Source organism: Botryllus schlosseri, chromosome 13 (genome assembly GCF_051294905.1).
Source record: "Botryllus schlosseri isolate E-star chromosome 13, Bs_hap1, whole genome shotgun sequence".
NCBI lineage: Eukaryota > Metazoa > Chordata > Ascidiacea > Stolidobranchia > Styelidae > Botryllus > Botryllus schlosseri.
The window spans coordinates 2,306,372-2,326,560 of record NC_137248.1 but is presented as its reverse complement, the minus strand read 5'-3'; the positions used below and the strand labels follow the sequence as shown (position 1 = coordinate 2,326,560).

General features: G+C 39.7%; 1 protein-coding gene across 1 annotated transcript; it reads right to left on the bottom strand.

Moving 5' to 3' along the window:
* Window positions 1-914: 914 nt before the first annotated feature.
* Window positions 915-15,114, bottom strand: LOC145453540 (kelch-like protein 28). Its single transcript, XM_080331506.1, has 6 exons — window positions 14,497-15,114; window positions 10,409-10,538; window positions 8,331-8,533; window positions 6,116-6,236; window positions 4,145-4,371; window positions 915-1,557 (listed from the first exon to the last, which is right to left on the bottom strand). The coding sequence occupies exons 1-6, from the start codon at window positions 15,032-15,034 to the stop codon at window positions 989-991; spliced, it is 1,788 nt and encodes a 595-aa protein (XP_080187632.1). The 5' UTR covers window positions 15,035-15,114; the 3' UTR covers window positions 915-988.
* Between the last annotated feature and the right edge of the window lie 5,075 nt (window positions 15,115-20,189).

The following is a 20,189-nucleotide window of genomic DNA, read 5'->3' as shown; positions in this document are numbered from 1 at the left end:
TAGTTATCCCACCTAGCAATTCGGAGAGAAAAAACGTTAATTTTCAGCTCTGAGCAGAGAAAGATGACCTTTTTTTTTTTTTTTTTTAGTCAACCCGCCGGTGATTACAGCCTGTATGCCAAATTATCGGTGCACAAAATTTGGGGGGCGATGATCGGTGTTGACCTTGAAAAGGGGGCGATGGGTCGAAAAAGGTTGGGAACCACTGTTTTAGACAGTCACGGACCCCGTCAAGTTTTAGTTCAAATTTTAGTCAATTATCGTGCAACCATCATCTGTCTTGCTCAAATATTAGTTGTGGCTGATAAACAGCAACAAAGTTTTCTCTTGATGGTCCCGGATTTCAGTGCTGAAAGTATTTGTATGCGATGTATATCACAATCGTTTTCACGGGGCTCTTTCAACGTGGTTCCGGCTTATCAGTGTCATATTCATTTTTCATATATTAGCAATTTCATCATCCAAACTCAATGATATATCCAAACTCTATCACAGGCCTTTATCAAGATGTAAACGCGTGAAAAAAAGCTTTCATTCTTACTTCATACATGCCTTTAACAAGATGTTTGGTCATACCGAAGTGTTTAAATTTCCCACCGTAAATACTAAAAAATGGTCGAAATTTCAATTAAATGGTCGCGATTGACAGAAATTTGGGATGCAGCGTTTTTAGGCTACCTGAAAATTTCATCACTAAGCGAGTGAAATTCGAAATAAAAATTATTTTTGAACAACCCTACTGCATAATGCGAAACGAGCCAAGCTTGGTATACAGACATTTGTCATTCTCGTGCTCAGAAGTACGGTATGTTTGACACCCCTGCGATACACCTAAGACTCGATTCAGAATCGAATCACCAAGATACTCAATTTTGCACATCCCAATAGCTAACGCACACTTTCGCGACATGAAATTTGATAATAATGATACAACTTTCCTGCTTTGTATCCAACACTACAAACGACAGCGTATTAATACAGCGTAACGTCAAAGAGGTAAGTCAGGATTGCTTCTCCACACCGGCTTCGACACGCGGTCCATCGCAGCGAGACTCAAGGCAAAAGGCCGCTTTGAAGTTACAGTTTCCGACCACGGAGACCAGGCATCAGCTTTAGGGTTGTAACGCGAAATCATAATACAATGCTGGTCGTTTTTTAAGGTGGAGCTCATCGCGTAGAGAAATCCGTCGACTGCTACAATGCAGTAATTAGTTCCTATGATCGGTTTTGCCTCGCTTTGTCCAAGCCTCTCGCTGGCTACGTTGAAGATCCATAGTTGTACAGTACACACACCCGTCATTACGTACAAAAAGCCATCGATGGCTGCAGCCCTAGTTCCTCTTTGAATACGGAACTGTGAATTGAACCAGACGCTCCATATTCCATTTTCGAAATCGAACACTTCTGCGCTGGGCACTAGGTGGTCCCTGTGATCCAGTCCGCCAAGCGCGTACATTTTCCCGCAGGCTGCCGCCACTGAGGGTAGACTGCGGGCGTGCTTCATGTCGCTGAAAAAGCTCCATTCATTTTGGCCAGCGACCTCTGTCGATTCCAGCACTACAATTAATGTATAATTGATACGATGCAATGTTTTGCAAAGATGCAGACTAGGACAACTAGATAATTCCAGTTGTCCAAAACAATTAGAGTGAAATGCAGGTAATCTTATATTCTATGCTCCAATTTTAATTTTAGTCGGTTCTGGTTTTTCGGAAAATGCCACAGTAGGACTGTATAATGCGAAGCGAGACAAGCTTGGTATACAGTACAGACATTTGCCATTCTCGCGCTGATGGGAATCAACTCTGAGTTGACACGAGGTGAACTTGATTTATGTTGTGTGTGTGTGTGTAGTGTGAGAATTTAATTCAATATCCAAGTTTTTGCAAATACAGTATTTATATTTTTCATCCGGACATGGGGTGATTAATTCATGAATTTAATAGATTGCGATTACGATTACTTCTGAACCACGCGATTACGGTTATGATTACATAGAAAAGTAATGATGATTACTCACGATTCCATTTATTTTGCTTAGAGCTCATTTTTGAGACATATTGCAAGACAATATACCAATATTCTTTTTTAAATTTAAATGTGACGTCATTTTCAGTCTAATAAGTAGGGAGATTCTTTTGACATGTCAAAATAAGTCAAAATGTTGTCAAAATTGTATACAAAGTCAAATTATTTTTTGCCGCTGCATTTCGTTTGTACCGTTCACTGTCGGTAAACTTATCATTTCACATTCTACAGCTTTTAGCCTACTTTATAGGCCCACCGTTGCAGACGGCCCATCACCTGCTCATTGTGAATCATAAACGGTCAAATGAAACAAATATGATTATATGGTGATATGCTCAACGTACCGCAATATCCTAACTGAAGCAAAACTGCTTGGGCATTAGTTCTTATATCAAGAAGCTAATGATTAGGGCAATTTTTTTTTGACATGTCAAAAAAAGTCAAAATTAGGTCAAAATTTTAGCGTTGGGTCAAAATTTGTCAAAATTGTTTACAAAGTCAAACATTTTTTGACCTCTGCATTTCGTTTGTATCGTAGATTTTGCGCTGTCGGTGAACGTATCATTTGATATTTTACAGCTTGTAGCCTACTTTATAGGCCTACCGTTGTAAACGGACCATCGTCTGCTCATTGTGAATCATAAATGGTCAAATGAAACAAATAGTGACATGGTTTTATGGTCATCGTACCGCAATATCCTAGCTGAAGCAAGACTGCTTGGACATTGCATGGTTCTTATATCAAGAAGCGCAAGCTGAAAAATTGTGATATAGACAACATTGTCAGAATGAAGCAACACGGTTTGTCGCCAGCAGTGTGCACACAACTTGAGTGTTGTCAGCCAACAAATGCTGCTGTTGAACGTTCTTTCTCCGTTCTTGGCAAGCTACGTAGTAAGGACAGACACTTTCTACCCGAGAATGTGGGAAAGGATCTTTCGTTGTACTACAACAAATTTTAATTATTTCCACCAGAATACGTAATGTAACTACTGGAATTCTTCATAGGGCCAGATTTCGTTAAAATACTAGTTTTTCATGTAAAAATCTGTCAGTTTTTGAGCCAAAAACTTTTTTCTACTTTGTAAGGACAGGCAGTTCCAACCAGAAATGAAGATAAGTAGTATAATTTTAACATTTTATGCGAAAACACCTAATTTGCATACGTGAGGTCAAAATTTGGTCAAATTTCAGTTTTTTTAGGTCAAAAAAAGTCAAAATTTAGATTTTTTAGGTCAAAATCTTCCGTTTTTTAGGTCAAAAAAAATTGCCCTACTAATGATAAAAAATTGTGATGTAGACAACATTGTCAGAGTGACGCAACACGATGTGTCACCAGCAGTGTACACACAACCCTCAGTGTTGTCAGCCAACAACTGCTGATGTTGAACGTGCTTCCTCTGTTCTTGGCAAGCTACTTAGTAAGGACAGACACTTTTACCCGAGAATGTAGGAAAGTATCTTTCGTTGTTGTACTGCAACAAATTTCAATTATTTCGACTATAATGCATGATATAACTATACTGGAATTCTTCATAGGTTCAGATTTCGTTCAAATAAAGTTTTTTCATGTAAAAATGTGTCAGTTTTTAAGTGAAATATGTTTTTTCAGGCTGAACTACTTCATAAGGACAGATAGTTCCAACTAGATATGAAGATAAGTAGTACAATTCTAATATTATGTGGTGAAACACCTAATGTGTAACCAATGTCAACATTTTTTAGGTCCACATCTTCCCTTTTGTAGGTAAAAAATCGCCCTTGCAATAAGAGACACACCCTAAACAATCAATTTGGGTGGGGTGCAAGCTCGAAGGTGGCCACAAATTATTTCTTAAATCAAGATATAGCGAGTATTTTTGAGAGATTTATTGAACTTGAAAATTTTCTTTGAGCTCGAAAAAGTAGCAATACTACTTCGATACGGACCACATCAAGGTGCAGTCATACTAGTTAGGTTCATGTCCAGGCATAATTACTTTTACAATTTTTGCGGTTATTAGGTAAAATGTTAGGTTGGCTAAAAAACCGTTGCACGCCAAATTTGGCTCAATTCCAACGAGTAAGAGAAGTGAACAACCCTAATACTTATGTACAATATATTCTCATACTTGACCTGTCGGGCCACATCGTCCACCAATGGCATACAAGTTTTCCCCGACCACCGCCAGACAGCAAGAGTGCCTCGCCCGTCTGAGAGGAGGTCCGATGTACCATATGTGCGTGTACGGATTGAAGATGTCGACATTGTTCGTGGCGATCGGTTCGCCGTCTTTCCGCTCAACATAGAACCCCCCGACCACCCACAGTAACTTTTTGTACACCGCAACTGCCGAACGATGCCTGAACGAATCGGCCATATTATTATACCAAAACAATAATATGAAACATCGGTATTCAGAGCGTCGCAATTCTACTCCTATAGTAGGCGAGAAGACGTTGTGCTGCGGAGGAGGCCAACCTTTTCGGCCAAAGGGCCACACGAAATTTACGAACCATTGCGCGGGCCACTCAAATGTCGATGAACCTATTTAGTAGTCCGATAGAAGCCAGCCGGATTAGGTAACGGCGAAAACACGACGCGTAAAAATCGATCACTATTATGTGCATTATGTGCGAGTGTGCATTTATGTCCTATCGGCGCCAAGGGGGTTGTAACCAAGTCACGAGGTTTAGAGTCACAAGTCGATCTCAGTTTCATAATTTTGACTCGAGTCAAGTCGAGTCATTTTCAATTCACCGCCAAGTCAAGTCCGAGTCTAAGGCAGTGATTAGAGCAGGTGTGGCCTACTCGTGGCCCGCGAGGCACATGTAAATTTCGAAATAAGTTGCCCAGGTAATTTATTGTGAACTTGCAAGGACAATCAAAAATTTGATTAGCCTAACCGCAAAATTTGGGATTGTTGATGACTAAAATACCAATTCTGATGCGTGGGCGTAAGGGTCGGACGCAGAGCTTTGTATATTATCGTATATTCGGGTTACCATATTCTGGAATCCGGAAAGGAGGTCACTTTTTTTTAATTTTCAAACTTAGAATACCGGTGGACAATCCTGAAAAAATGGTAAAAAAAGTTAACTTTCTCGCTCAGCGCCCAAAATACTGTTTTTTCCTTCACTTAATCAGGTGGTTGACTAAATAAAAAGGTCAACTTTCGCTCAACTCCCGAAATACCCGCCTGGGTGTTAGTTCAGTGCTATTTTATGGTATCGTGGTCAAATTTTTCCGTGTATTTTAACCCAAAATTCTCAAAAAATCAGACATTTAGACGTCCTCGGAGGACATTTTCAGACACCCGAAAAAGGAGGACGAATCCTCCCCAAGGAGGACGTATGGTAACCCTATCATATATATTAACGCAGGATATTTCTGGGCGATTTATTTTTACTCGATTTCTTGCTTTTAACGTAGGCACCACCTCCTGAAAATGAAAAATTTAAACCTGCGCCCAATTTACAGAATCGAGTCTATAGCTATATTCGAACTTGTCGTCTAGCATGGGACTTCAAGGTTTGCGCTCGTAGAAACATCGTCGATGGTGAAATCTTGGCACAAAGTGATAGACGCTTGTTGGCCAAAACATTCGGCATTGGGCCGAATATTGCTGTCCTTACAGACTGAGCCTAGCGGTATGCAGAGGGTATCCGAAATATATGCGAGTAACAATGTTATTGACCGAGTTCATTTATTGGCTTCAGGGTTGTAATGACTCGGGTCAGGATTTGTTGGGGACTCGACTCAACTCAAGTCATTGTGCATGAGTCGAACCAATTCATATGACTCGAGACTAGTTAGGCCAAGACAGACATTTCATTGCAACATCGAAGAATAGTAAAGTTACCACATCATTGGTATTTCGCGTATCAGTCCTGATACTGGGAAAATCTATAGGGCCAGAAACTGTTTAGACTGAGGAGAATTACGATATTATAAATGCGAGCCATTCTATATCACTCGAGCAGAGTTGAAAACAAGTGGATTAAACCGAATTGAACTCAAAACTGAACAGTGAACCGCATGACTTGGACACGGACTCGAGTCATAAGCAACATGACATGAATAAATGTGAAAGAAAATCGAACTAACATTGTTGGCCGCGCACGTCTACCAAAATCGAACCATTCCCTCGATTCAATGTCGTACGCTTCTACTATGTTCAGGCGGTCGGCGTGAGTGCCGCCTACAGTACAAATTGCTTTCGGCAAATCTGAAAATGCAACATGAAGATTGAAATATTCCAAAAGTTGTACAATGCTAGGTATAACTTAAGTGTTGGGTGATAAATAATCGTTTACCAGACGAGATTACGGGTAGCATAGTTACTTTTTGTTTCTAGGGTATTCATTGTGTTTGTCGGCTACTACGGTCATTTACACCACGCCGATATTCTTCCTTTTTATTCCGTAACTGCCGACTTATAGCACGGCCCACTTCTAGACTTTTTGTAAGACACCGCTTACGCGGATGAGGTGGCGATGACGAGCCTAGATAAACCTCCAACACTTAGGTATACGAATTCTGAAGTCGATCTCGGTCGGATTCGAACCCGCAACCCATTGGTGCTGCAGCCGCGATTTATACCACTGCGCTATCTCGCCACTATATTATATATTAGTAGCCTACTGCACCACAATGCTAAGGAGTAAGGGCAGGAGACCCACACCAATCTCAAAAAATGCAATGAAATAGGTATGGTCGAAAATACCAAATCATCTTTCATGAGATGTACATTGTAAGCACGACAATGGCGTTGGACGGTGATAGAAAATTCTAGTTGTATAATTTGAGTAATTGAGTTGCTTGTTTGTTTGTGGTATTCATGGTGTTTGCCGACTACAATGGTCATTTACACCAGACCGATATTTCTTATTATTCAATTCCGTAGCTCCCGACATGTAGCACTCTTCACTTTTGGCCTTTTTTAAGGCGCGCCTTACGCGAAGAAGAGCCTGGATAGGCCTCGAACCCAGAACCCATTGGTGTTGTATCTGTGGATTATACCACTATACGCTATCTCGCCACATTAGAGTGAAACGCAAGTTATCTAATTCTAATCTACTTTGTAAAATATTTTATTTGCTTCAATTCTAATCTAATTTCTAATTTTCTGAAAATACTACGGGAGAACCGTATCGTGCGAATCAAGCCTAACTTGCTGTTCAGACATTTGCCATTCTCGTGTTTATGAGAATGTACTCTGGCTTGAGCCAAATTGAACTTGATTTAATGTCCAGTTTTCGCGAATTTAGTAAATCTAATTCTATCTAATTTGGTAATAAAGTGCGTATAGCTATAATCCTAATTCTAATCTAATTTCGAAAATACCGAGTAGTTTAAAATCTAATTCTACTCGAATTAAAAAAATGTGTAGCTGCAAGTCTAATTTAATCTAATTTGGAAGAGCTGGAATTTTTCTAATTGTCCAAGTCTGTCCTGTAGCATTTCCAGGAAAACCATGAATTAGATTAGAATTAAAATTACAGCGTGGTGACATTTCACAAATTAGATTAGAATTATATTACACGCATTTCGCTCTAATTAGTCCAGTGGTTCCCAACTTTTTTGTCTTCATTCCCCACTACCCAAAACTGCTATATACCCTTTAAAATAGGGCTACCATATTTTGAGATCCTAAAAGGGGACACTTTCTATGAATTGTGAAAGCTCAAAGAAAACTGGTGATTTTGAAGTATTTTCGACCGATAGTATTGTGTCGTCTAAAAAAATCTTCACTAGACTCGGCTCACGATTTATTACGAAATTCTGACGTTCGCTGCTTGTTTGAGTACGGAAGACACACATCCACACCAGTACGCAAGACAATCGCCTATAACTGCAACATAATACATAATGTGAACGGATACCGGTAACCCTATAAATTTAGCGAAAGCTATATTACACCTCATACTGGCCGTGCTGGATGCGTTTGTGACGCCATCATTGGTTGTCCAGAGTTAAAAAATGAGTTTTGCGAACAACACGCAATATAATCTTCCAAACATACATTCCAGAGCAGTTAACTGGTATAGGTTATCGCGCATGTGTCTCCGTAAATTTGTTCAACAGATGCGTCTATTCCCCACCAGAAACCATCGAACTCCCCACCGGTTGGGAACCACTGAATTGGTCTAATAAGACAGCTAGATTATTATCTTGTTGTCCAAGTATGCGAGAAAGCTCCTTCTGTTCCACAAGTATTTACCGTGATTACGAGAAAAATTTTACTGATTGCGTCCGCCTGGGTCGAGAACGTAACTTATAGCTATACCTATATCGTGCCATATAAAATAATATTTCTCACCGTACGACGTCCTCAAAACAACCTTGTCAGCGCGAATGGATACGTCCGACATGTGGTATATATAAACCCATTCGCATAACAACTTCCAAGGCGCCGATATCGTGTCGTCCACAAGTTGTTCATCCCGTATGTGGCGCATGAAGTAGTCGAACGAGATCAACGGCACTCGCACGAAGGGTATTAGTTCCGGGAGATGGCGCTTTCTTAAAATATTCACATTGAGTTGGTCAGAATCGAAATACTGCTTCCGATTTCAGTCTCAGAGATGAGCAACTAGAAGATACACAGGTTTTCGAAGCCACATTAGAATTTCTGAATGCGCAAAACTTGAAATTTGAAACTTGGCTCGAACTGTACAGTTCCCCTATAGCATTTTCAGGAGAACCAGAAATCAGACTGGTGTTAATATTAGAGCATGGAAACAGTTCACAAATTCGATTAGAATAAGATTACCTACTACATTTAGCTAAATTATATACTAATTAGAGGAGAATTGTATAGTTGTATCATAGTGGCCTTTATGGTGTGGACACAAGCAAATCTCACGGCTCAGAGAAATTGGTCTACGTCACACTTTCCATTTGGTCAAAGGCAACTTTACGGCCATTTGTAATCGGCTTGACGAGCGCTAAATTCGATAAACGGGTATCAATCGAAAGCTGCTGCTGCACTGATTAGGAAAATATAAATTTTATTCTGTTAATGGTCCTGGAGCCCCCCAGACTCTGCTTCGAATTTTGATCGAGTCTTGACATTGTGACGCACCAATTCTGTCTGACAAAACAAGAGGAAAGAGGAAGGCAGCATTGTTGCGTCACAATTCCAAACTCGAGCACAATGCAAAATTCGACACTGGTTTTGAGGGGTTCTAGAACAGTGGTTCCCAACGTGGGCGATTTGGCGGCCTAAGGGGGCGAAAATGACGAAGGGGGCGATAGGGGGGCGAAAATTGACAAAGGGGGCGAAAATAGCGAAGGGGGCGATGACGCGTTAAAACGGCTATATAGGAGTCAAGTCGGAGAAATGACCTTTTTTTTTTATTCAACCCCCGGAAATTTAGCTGCAAAACTGTAAAATTCGACATCGAGCCGAAAAGTTGACATTTTTTTTTAGTCAACCCGCCGATGATTAGAGATCGTATACCGATTTTTCGGTTCACAAAATCTGGGGGCGATGATCGGCGTTGAGCTTGAAAAGGGGGCGATGACTCGAAAAAGGTAGGGAACCACTGTTCTAGAACTATGTGCAGAAAAAAATTTATAATTTCGTAATCAGTACAGCAGCAGCTTCCCATTGATACCCGTTTTACCGAATTTAGCGTTCGGAAAGCAGGCCAAAAATGCACGTTAAATTGCCCTTGACCGAATGGAAAGTGTGACGTAGACCAATTTCACTGAGCCGTGAGATTTGCTCGTGTCCACACCATATAGGACACTATGGTTGTATAGTCTGGATAGCGGATAGTGGTCAGTGTGGTGGCATAAACTACTTCACAGGTTTTGCTTACAAATTCCAACAGATTCTCACGACAAATTTGCCCGATAGAAAGTACATTTCGGTAGCCATAGTCGATTCCGCATCTAAAATTATGTCAAATTGTGTCAATATAGTCCTTTTATTGAAGCCAATAAATATTTATGCGTTGTACTTTCGATACTGCACGTTAGCCCACGCAAAATCTGCACCCCTGGCCATCACTTGCGCAATACATTGAATGTAATTGAATAGTATATTCATATTGAAATGAACCAGAATACTTTTGGCTGACACTCGTCACGGATAATCGTCAGAAACTGGTAGATAATTGGAAAGAACATTGTATATCAACAATCGATCAATACAATGATTTTATCCAATTCTCTACTAGTTGCTGACGTTTACCCCGACATGTGACAGCAAAAAATATTCTGGTTTATGTCAATAAGAATACACTTGTGTACTGAAGTTCGGTACCGCCAAGAAGCTCTTCTGAAACAGTTTTCCTAGTTACAGAAATCGATACATCACTTGGAGCTAACGTTTAGTATACTAATCTGGCAGTATCGGTAGCGAACATGTGAAATAACTACAATATTGACCTGGTCCCTGGGTCCTTGCGCGTCCAGCGTATGACGGCCTCGTAAACGACTTCTTCTCGCGAGACCTTGACGTCGTCACTGCGAATGAGCTCGATCAGTTGTGGTTTGGTCGTATACAAAAAAGTCGGGTCTGTTACAAATCGGATATGCAGGAGACTAAGATATAATATTTATGCAGGTTTTCAAAGTAGTTCTCATTGGTAGGCTATGCCATTTTCACTAACGTGCGCAGCGTCGCACAACGTATATTTCGTATGCTGCGAACGACCAATTGAGATTTCAAGGCTTCCACAGAGGAAAATAGCACCATGTAACAAAATTTAGTTTTAGTATTCCAAACTACAATTGAATAGTATATTCATATTGAAATGAACCCGAATACTTTCGGCTGACACTCGTCAGGGGTAATCGTCAGCAACTAGTAGAGAATTCAAAAGAACATCGTATATCAACAATCGCAATACAAAATACGACGTCACCAGCATGAAATGTCGAATACGAGAGCGTTCAATGTAGTATTTTTAGATGATAAACGAACTCTTTTTGTTGACACAGCCTTGGCTGGTGTATTTTGATGAAAGTCGACTCCAAGGCACACAAATTAAAGTGTGGGTTCATTTAAATATGAATATACTATTCAATTGTATATGGAAGTTCTGCACCTCCAAGCAGCTATTACAAACTAATTATCATAATATCTCCTGAAGTGTCTCAAATTTTGAAGAAATGTCAATTTCTTTCATTTTTGATTTCACTCATAATTGCTCCGTAATAACAATAATTCTTTATTGGACGTAAGAAAACGCTAATGAAAAGGACAATATGAACAAATATAGCTTATACTCATGCATCAAGTAGCGATGCAGACACTTTAAAAATCGTCAGAAGTGGGTTTGTTTGCGTGACTTGCTTCTGTGAAATGTGAAATCATCTCTTACTATGGACCACAAATAACATCTTGTCTTGTTGAAGAATTATTGCAACATTTTGGTTGAGTAAAAATTTTTATGTATCGTGTTTTGCTATTCCAAAGCAATCACTTAAATACAAACATTTCTTCTGAAGTGGCCCTAGTCTTTGAGAAATGTCACTTTTTCTGATTTCTCGTTTTACTCAAAATTGCCCGGTAACAATACACATAATTCCATATTCGACGTACAAACACACTAACAAAAAGAAGGAATATGTACAAATGTTGGCTACCACAGATTATAAAAGGATGGAAACACTTGCAAAAAACATTTCCGAAGTGGTTTTGTTAGCATGATTTGGGTCTATAAATTGAGAAATCTGCTGGTATTATAGACTGAAAATAAGCCCCCATCATGATGCAACTCCACCACCCTTGATATCTTCTTTCCAAATCATACATATCCTACCGAAACACGTCACTATATTCCTCGCTTACATCACCAATATTTGAACTAATGAAATCAAGGTGAAAGTGAAGGTAATCCGTTTTTAAGGACATGCCCCACTTTATATTTTCATATATCTCGATCATATTGTTTCTAAACTACATCTCGAAATGCCTTGAATGCTCCTGCTTCTCTCGCAGTCATTTTATAGTCAAGTGTTTTACAAAAGATTGCCAACATTCCCGCATGATCAAGGACAACCCGTCACAGAAAACAACCGTGAAAATCGTTCATGCCCTTTTCTCGACGAAGGACATCGACACAATGAATGCAACAAGTTCCCTAGTTTCAACCTTGGAGTCAGAATGTCCTCATTTGATTTGGTGAGTCTCAACTAAATCATCAAGTTCGTGTTGGTTCCGAATGTGTGGTTCTGGTGTTATATCTCTATGGGAGATATTGAAGTCGTGGTCGGAGTCATCTTTTGTATCATTAGGCTCTGTCGAGTCATCTGGAGCGTTTTTGATTGATAGTTTGGGCAATGAAAACTTACTGCAATACGAACCAGGTGCTTAAGAGGAGATGGCATAGCAGGATATGCAATGTGAAGTCATTTTTTAGTTATTCTGAATCTTGGACTGTCATCCATACAGAAATAACAGTTATCTACAAGTATACGGTTTCGAATTTCCCTTCTGATTCCATTACAGCAAATGACATTGAATGCCGATCTTCCCTTAGCCATATCCATCCATATTTCAACGGCAAGTTTCGCAGATTACATGAAATGCCCAGCTTTTATCTTTGTCTCCAATGTTCATGCCAAAGTAAAGTTGTGAAGTTAATAACCTTACTTCTATCTATATTTTGTACTTAACTTGTTTCAAACTGATATAAAGACCACATATACAGCAAAATCAACCAGCAAACAGATCACAGTTGTGAAGTTGACATTAATGATGAGATTATACTCACTAGATCAGGGATTCATAAAGGGTGGGCCACAGGAGCATTTTCATGTGGGTCACGGAGATATTTGGAAAATTGTAGAATTAGTGAAAGTTTAGTGATATTTGTGATGTTATTCGCTAAAAATATATTCATATATTCGAATTATACGTGGATCACATAAAGCTTTTCATCCAACTCTCATGAGACGCAGTGGCACGTATGTAGTCACAATGCACGGATCGAAAACGGGAGAGGGAGGGGGAAACGGCGGCTTTTCCCGCCGGCTATGACAACCTATACGGCTAACAGCAACTAAAATAATTTCGGGTATATAATAACAGGAATGTAATGTTGAAGTAACCAAGTATTCCGACAGGGTCACATGTCGCACGCTATTGAAAAGGGTGTGCAATAAACTCGGACAGAAGTGTATTTGATGTATAGATATACGGTACTTCGGCAGGTCGTAATATCGTCACATAAAAATAGCCATAATTGCAAATCATCATCAACTTCCGGTGGAGGTATACGGCACCGCTGCAACGAATCGTAATGGATTGAGGATTTATTTATCTTTGGAGTCGGTTTAAAATGTCCGGCCATGAAATCATTGTACATAATGTAAGGGTGACATGAATTGATTGTATAATTGAATTAAACGTACTGACATCGCAACTTCAGTAGGTGCAAGACATAAAATGTACATTGTACAGCAGGAATATTTAAAAAATCTTTCTCCACTTCTCTGTATAGTACCCCATTCACCAAAGAATTGTTTGAAGCTGGCCCAGAATAATTATATTATTCCCCACAATAGTGGAACTAAAACCACAATCACACAGTGGATACGGGATGCGAGTGGGGCAGCGGGCGAATATAATGTACAGAAAAGTTATAGCCTACGATCTATTAGGGTCGTAACTACAGCTCCCAAACTCCAAATTGGGGAAGCTCGAGGGAGCCCAAAATTTCTTCGTCGGTCGTTTGTTAGAGGATATTTATTCAACTTTAAAAATTTCGTCGATTTCACGTCCCGAGAGTTGTGGATTTAAATATGATCAGTAAAATATGAATGCGGATATTTTAGGGAAACAGGCATATCGGCGCTGTCGATTACCACGTATTGAACAAAACTATGACTCAAAGAGGTGGACCAAAGAACATTTTCAATCCGGAAAATGGGCCACGGCCAAGAAAAGGTTGAGAACCCCTGCAAATCCACAATCAGTGCATTAACAAAACGAAACGAAAAGAAATTTGAGATCACAGTCCTTTCTCTAGCCAATACTGACTAATTCAGACTGAGAAGACGATTGTTACTAACAACCAACTATTATGAATTGAATGCTGGATCAATGTGACGTCACAGTTGATAGGAAATACAATAAAGGAGCTTGAAAAACATGGTGCGGGGAGTTTAAAAAGCTCAAAATTACATTTTAAACGACACTTGAGGCAAAAATGCCGGAAATACGTTTCATCAAGGCATGTGGTATAGGAAATATCAAAAAATCCGTTCAACCACATTTTTGTTACATGGTGTAGTATCAAAGCTATAACTTTCGTTGGTAAATTAATTATATATTACTGGCATGAAGTGTATAATTTCAGTACTCGAAAAAATCACCTATTGCTGCTCGACTCGATTGATTGTGTCCAGCTCTAGTCATATCTACTTTCAAGTAAGAATGCTAAAGCTAGTTGAGCTACTTAATTACTGAATATTTGTGCACAATTTCATTAGAGATCCCCAAAATTGATTGAAGAATCATCACTCACCGTGAACCAAAGATTCGAAGTGCAGATCTTGATACACCTTTGCACGGTAATAGATTTCCGACATAGACCGTCGCTGCGCGCCTTGCCTCACCCAACAAGAGTCTTTGCAACTAGAATGGATCAAGGTCGTCAGGAAATCTATGCAAACTTTTTCAATATAAGGTACACGGAAGAAGCGTCCCGCTTCGTAACGCTCAAAAACGTTTTCTGTACTGATGGTAACGTATCCGCTATGTGCGTAATCCACAATAGATTTCAAGTTTTCTTGCTTGACGAAGGTAAACATGAACCGATTCATTGAAGGGTGTGACTTGCAGAGATCTTTGAAATATCCGGACGTAGATTTCAAGGCGTCTTTGCTCGCATCCATGAGGCCATCTTTCGTCTGGATGACAATATCGTTCAACCAGGTATGTTTTATATACGGTACATGGCTGGTAGCGCTAACCGCTGGGTGGGTGTCGTCGCGAAAGGTTCGAGATAGCACTCCCGACACTGTCTCGACTCTCGCTGATTGCTTCTCTGGATTTAACAGCATTTTGGCACTTCTTCGACTAAAAGACTCTAAAAAACTCTAAATACCAGCCTTCTAGAAGCCTGAGTACCGGTACCGATTTCTGAAAAGTAACAAAACGTACACAAACTAACAGCTGATCACCAACTGCTTTTTAGGCACCTCATGCGTGAAGAGATCAGTTACTGAAATTAGTAGCTTAATCCTGAAACCAGTCTAAATCGATTACCGTGGGTTGCGACATTATGGCACAGTTCTTCTTCAACTAAAACTAAAACTCTTATTACCACCAGCCGTATAGAACTGAAAAGTTAGGTGTTGGGTAAGTTATCTAAAATATAGAGTGCCGGTGAAGATTTGCTACTGACAATTTCTTAAAACTAGTAAAATATGTATGTGAACAAAATATCTTTACGATTGCTAACCGCTTTAGGCATCCAATGCGTAAAGATCGAGATGAGATATTTTAATCCTGAAGTCAATCTAAATCCCTAAGCCAAGTACGCCGTGCGAGTACGGGTATAGGCACCATCAGACCTGTAACAACTACTAATTTTTCAAATTTCGCAAATATAACTATATAACTAGAACTATTCACTTTACAAAAGTAGCTACTAGAACCAAAAGTAGAACTACTCACTCTTCAAAAGTTGCAACTAAAACTAGAACTTGAACTAACCACCTTTAAAAATACGCAACTAAGTACCGAATATCTAGATTCAACTCCAAAGCAACTTGTTAATTCATCTGATTCGGAGTGGCTTTCCACATGATATACATTACAAGTTTGAAATGGGAGGAGTTTCGATTCCCAAAATCCACACTTGGCTACGCCACTGTTAGTATTGATGACTCTGAGCTAGCAATGACTGCAGCAAGAACATCACACAGCAGAACACCGGTATCACGATTCACGCCAAACGGCTAGATTACAAGTCTGGGAACCAAGTGTCTGCTATGCAGCCCGTCTGTTCGACTTGGCGCGCGACTAATTAGCCTACATACATTGATTGTTTTTGCAAATAAAGGTACACAGTTCTTCGCAAAGTACAACAACATTTTGGCACATATTCTCGAACTATAACTAAAATTATTACTCCCATCCTTATAGAGGCCGGTAAGAACTGAAAGTGTAGGTAACTTTTCAAAATTCAAGGTACCAGTTAGGATTTACACCCCAATTTCTTACAAGTAACAAAATGTATACACCGTAACTGACTTGATCATCACCAATCGCTTTAGACATCCAATACGCTGAGAGCATATAGTTATTGAAGTTTAATACTTAAGTCAACCAAAAGCCCTCTTCTAAGCGACGCTACTAATGCCAAGTGTGAGTACAAGTATATGTCCGCTGCCGCCAACAGTAATCAGCCTAGGCAAGCTGCTAATTACATTGATTGTGAAATGTGCTTTGTAGACGGAAGTCCACGGTTGTTTGCAACTCACAACAACGTAACGCCGAGAATTAAATTTTCAATCACTTCGAGACTTTCCTTCTTTAGGAGAATTCGTCCTCCCTTTTCAAGAAATCGAAAATGTCCTTCGAGGACTATCAAATGTACTCTTGTTTGGTCATTCTTCCTCATTTATAGCTTTGATAGCTAGGCTAATGGATAGGGTCAACTGAAAATCGGCATGAATGAGGCAAAATAGGTACGGTATTGCGGAAGTTCGAGCGTGTCATTCGGGAGTCGAGTCAGATTGATGACCATTTTCTTTAGTCAAAACCACAAAAGTATCGTAAAAAGTGGGTAATTCGGGAGTTGTGTCAAAGTGATGACCTTTTTTTAGTCTACACAAGAGCATTTCCAGTAAATAGTTCAAAATCAGGTTCAGGTTTCTCAATTTCGATAAACTAACTTTTATGATTTAATAAAAGTGTACCCCTTCCCCTACTATAAGCTCTCCTGTAGCATTTTCTGGAAATTAGGTTAAAATTAAAATAGAGCCTAGAAACATTTCGCAAACTATAATAGAATTTGCTTATCTAGTTGTCCTAGTCTGGTAACGTACCCTCATTCCACCGTTCGTGCGTATTCAGACGCCGAACGCCTTTTCATAGACGCCGCCCTTGAGAAAGTTCGCTGCTGCAATTTTATAGCGGACGGAGGCCTTGGTTTGAGGGTAAGAACTGTCAACGATTATCTTCGTTCACTATTATTGAACAAAATTTGAATCAATGTAGAAGCCCAAACCTTTGCCCAAACTGTCTGGCCGGTGCATAATTTCCCGGCGATGGCATAGTAGACCAGGGGTGGGCAAACTTTTGAGCTCGCGGGCCGCATTCAACATATGAAACCATCCGCTGGCCGCACTATATAAAATTGGGATTATAAACCAAAACGCAATATTGGTTTTTGATTACATATAGTGAGGACATAGAGATAATATATATGCCTATTTAAAACAGACCAAACATTGCTTCGATGATATCGTATATAGTTCGTACACGAGCATAGCAGAGAGATTTCATAGGCTAGTCGACCTCAATAACCAATTTGTCAAAACTACAGAGGTGAAAGTCGGCTGTCCCGATTCTTGGAACAGGATTGAAATTTAAATCTGTGAGCAGCGATCTGTTCATAGATTTACTAATTCCAGTTTAGGTTCAGTTCCATGACACACAATGCTGACAGCATCATAACCATGCGCTAGCTTCAGACAAGTTTTTACTATGTGTAGATCTAGATATAATATATTAATACCCCAATTCTACGTATACAGAGAACGAATCTACCTAAAACACGCTCGAATCGTTTTTATAAGCACATCACTGAAATACTTAAAACTGGAGTGGCCAATCTAAAATCACACTCGCGATCCGAATTATGTCAATCTCGTTTAGGATTTCTGTGATGTTTAGCAGTTGAAACCTTTCAAACTGCGTGGGCCTTGAGATCGGGCTGTCGCGCCAGAAATTAAACGTAAAAAAGAATACAGGAAGTGTTTACCTTAGAACAATGGTTCTCAATTTGTTAGGACACCCCCCCCCCCTTATGATGATGAAAGATTTCGCTCCCCCCTATCGTCACATCACATAACGTAACCACGATGCTAGCAGACCTAACGGATAGTTTAATGGCATGGCAGGTTACGACTGTGAATGAGATATTTTGAAATATGAAATTCAGACTAAATACAGAGCAACAAATATGAACTGGATGTAAATCACGTGGAGCGCGAAAAAAAATCAGTTTAGCTCAACTTCGCGCCCCCTTCAGATGCTGTCACGCCCCCAAAGGGGGTGAGCCACTCAGTTTGAGAACCACTGTCTTAGAATCATCATGGTGAAATATACCAAGAAAACGTTTAATCAAATCCCTGCATTAATTCGATTTTTAGTACGCATTTTCTCAATGTTTAAAAAAAACTCTTTTGACTCTCGCGGGCCGTAGTTTGCCCACCCCTGCAGTAGACATTGCCGTGGGCGGCCTTGACATCGTTGGCAATGGCTCCTGCGTTTTCGATGCTGCAAAATAAAGCCAATCTCATGCAACATTCGAGATGGTCGGAAAAGAAGTACTTTTGACTTTTCCGCAGTATTCCGACCACTCCTGCAGCACATTTAAAAGTCTCAAATTATCGTTCATTCAAGGCAGGGATGTTGGATTATCTTTTGAGTAGATACTAGTCGCACCTGAACACTGTCCACTCTGAATATACAAATCTGCAACCCATTTATTTGCTCCTTGTGCACATCGATTCTGTGTAACTGTGATATCTTCCATATCTTCTCTTAATATTGCTGCTTCATGAATATTGAATTTTGTACGACATAGTTTGTTATCCTGTTTCAGTTGTCAGTTTATGACATTGTTTTCTTTAGTTGTTATAGTTTGTGACGTTATTTTCTTTGAATAACCATTTACTCCAGTACCGGTTGACTCGAATATCTTTATGATCATATCACCGGTACCAGTCAATACCGATACCGAAGCACTGTTTGCTTGTTGCATATTAATACTTTCATTTTGCCATCATCGGTTGACGAAATAAATCTCTCTCTCTCTCTCCTGGCTCGAGTGTCTATACTTTCGTATTACTTCCACTTCTGCTTCAACACTTGAACAGTGACCAAAAAAATTAACTTAATTTTCAAACAATGACATTTTATAAAGTAGAATGAGTTTTGGGATAGGTTTCCATCACTTTTATGGGAGAAACTAGCATAGGAACACTGGGTGAAATTTTTCTGTATTCTGTATACAGAATATATTTACGAAAATTGAATCTGTTTGTAGTTTTGGGCAAGATTGTAATAACTTGAGTCGCGATGTTTGGTGACTGGACTTGACTCGAGTTATTTTCTCAAAATACGGAAAATGACTCGACTGGACTTGAGTTAATCTGTCTATTGATTGGACTTGTACTTGCGTCATTGGGCACGACTCGGAACAAGTCATTGGACGGCCAAGACCAACATTTCATTGTAATTTCGAATAGTTAAGTTACCACACTCTTGGTATTTCGTTTATTCGTAGTGGTACTTAACAAGACGACCATAAACTGTTATAAGTGATGAAAACTAGTATCTTATGAATGCGAAACATTCGATATCACCAAGCTGAGTGGTAAAAGTGGATGTACCAAGACTTTAACTCGAAAATGAACAGTCAACAACAATGACATGGACTCGAGTCATAACATTATGACTCGGACTAGACCCTCTGTTCGCCGTTTTGGACTCGGACTTCACTCTGTGATGAGTTGAGAATGACCTGACTTGAGTCGAGACAAAACTATACAAGATGGATGGACTTGTGACTCGGAACCTTGCGACTTCGTTGCAAACCTGGTTTGGGGATACGTTTGCATTAATGTTATGAGTGACAACGACATGGGAACATGAGAAAATTGTCATGTGTCGAGAATACTAAATATGCGGATTTTACATGCAAGGTTGGTTTTCGCTGACTAAATACAAGTAATCTTATCAGCACTTGACACTAAATAAATCTGTTTCTGTCTGCCTGTTCATCTGTACAGTACATGAGTTCGACCGCTACCTTGATTCACTGTATTTCTACGTCGACATGAAATACATCATACTGTTTCTTACGATGTCAGAAATATATACTGTGCATCATATTGTAAAGGTATAGCATAGACCTAAGTTCTATCAAGCCAAGTTAGTCGAAGGTGTCGGATAGGCGCGTTTCGGCATTCTACATCATCG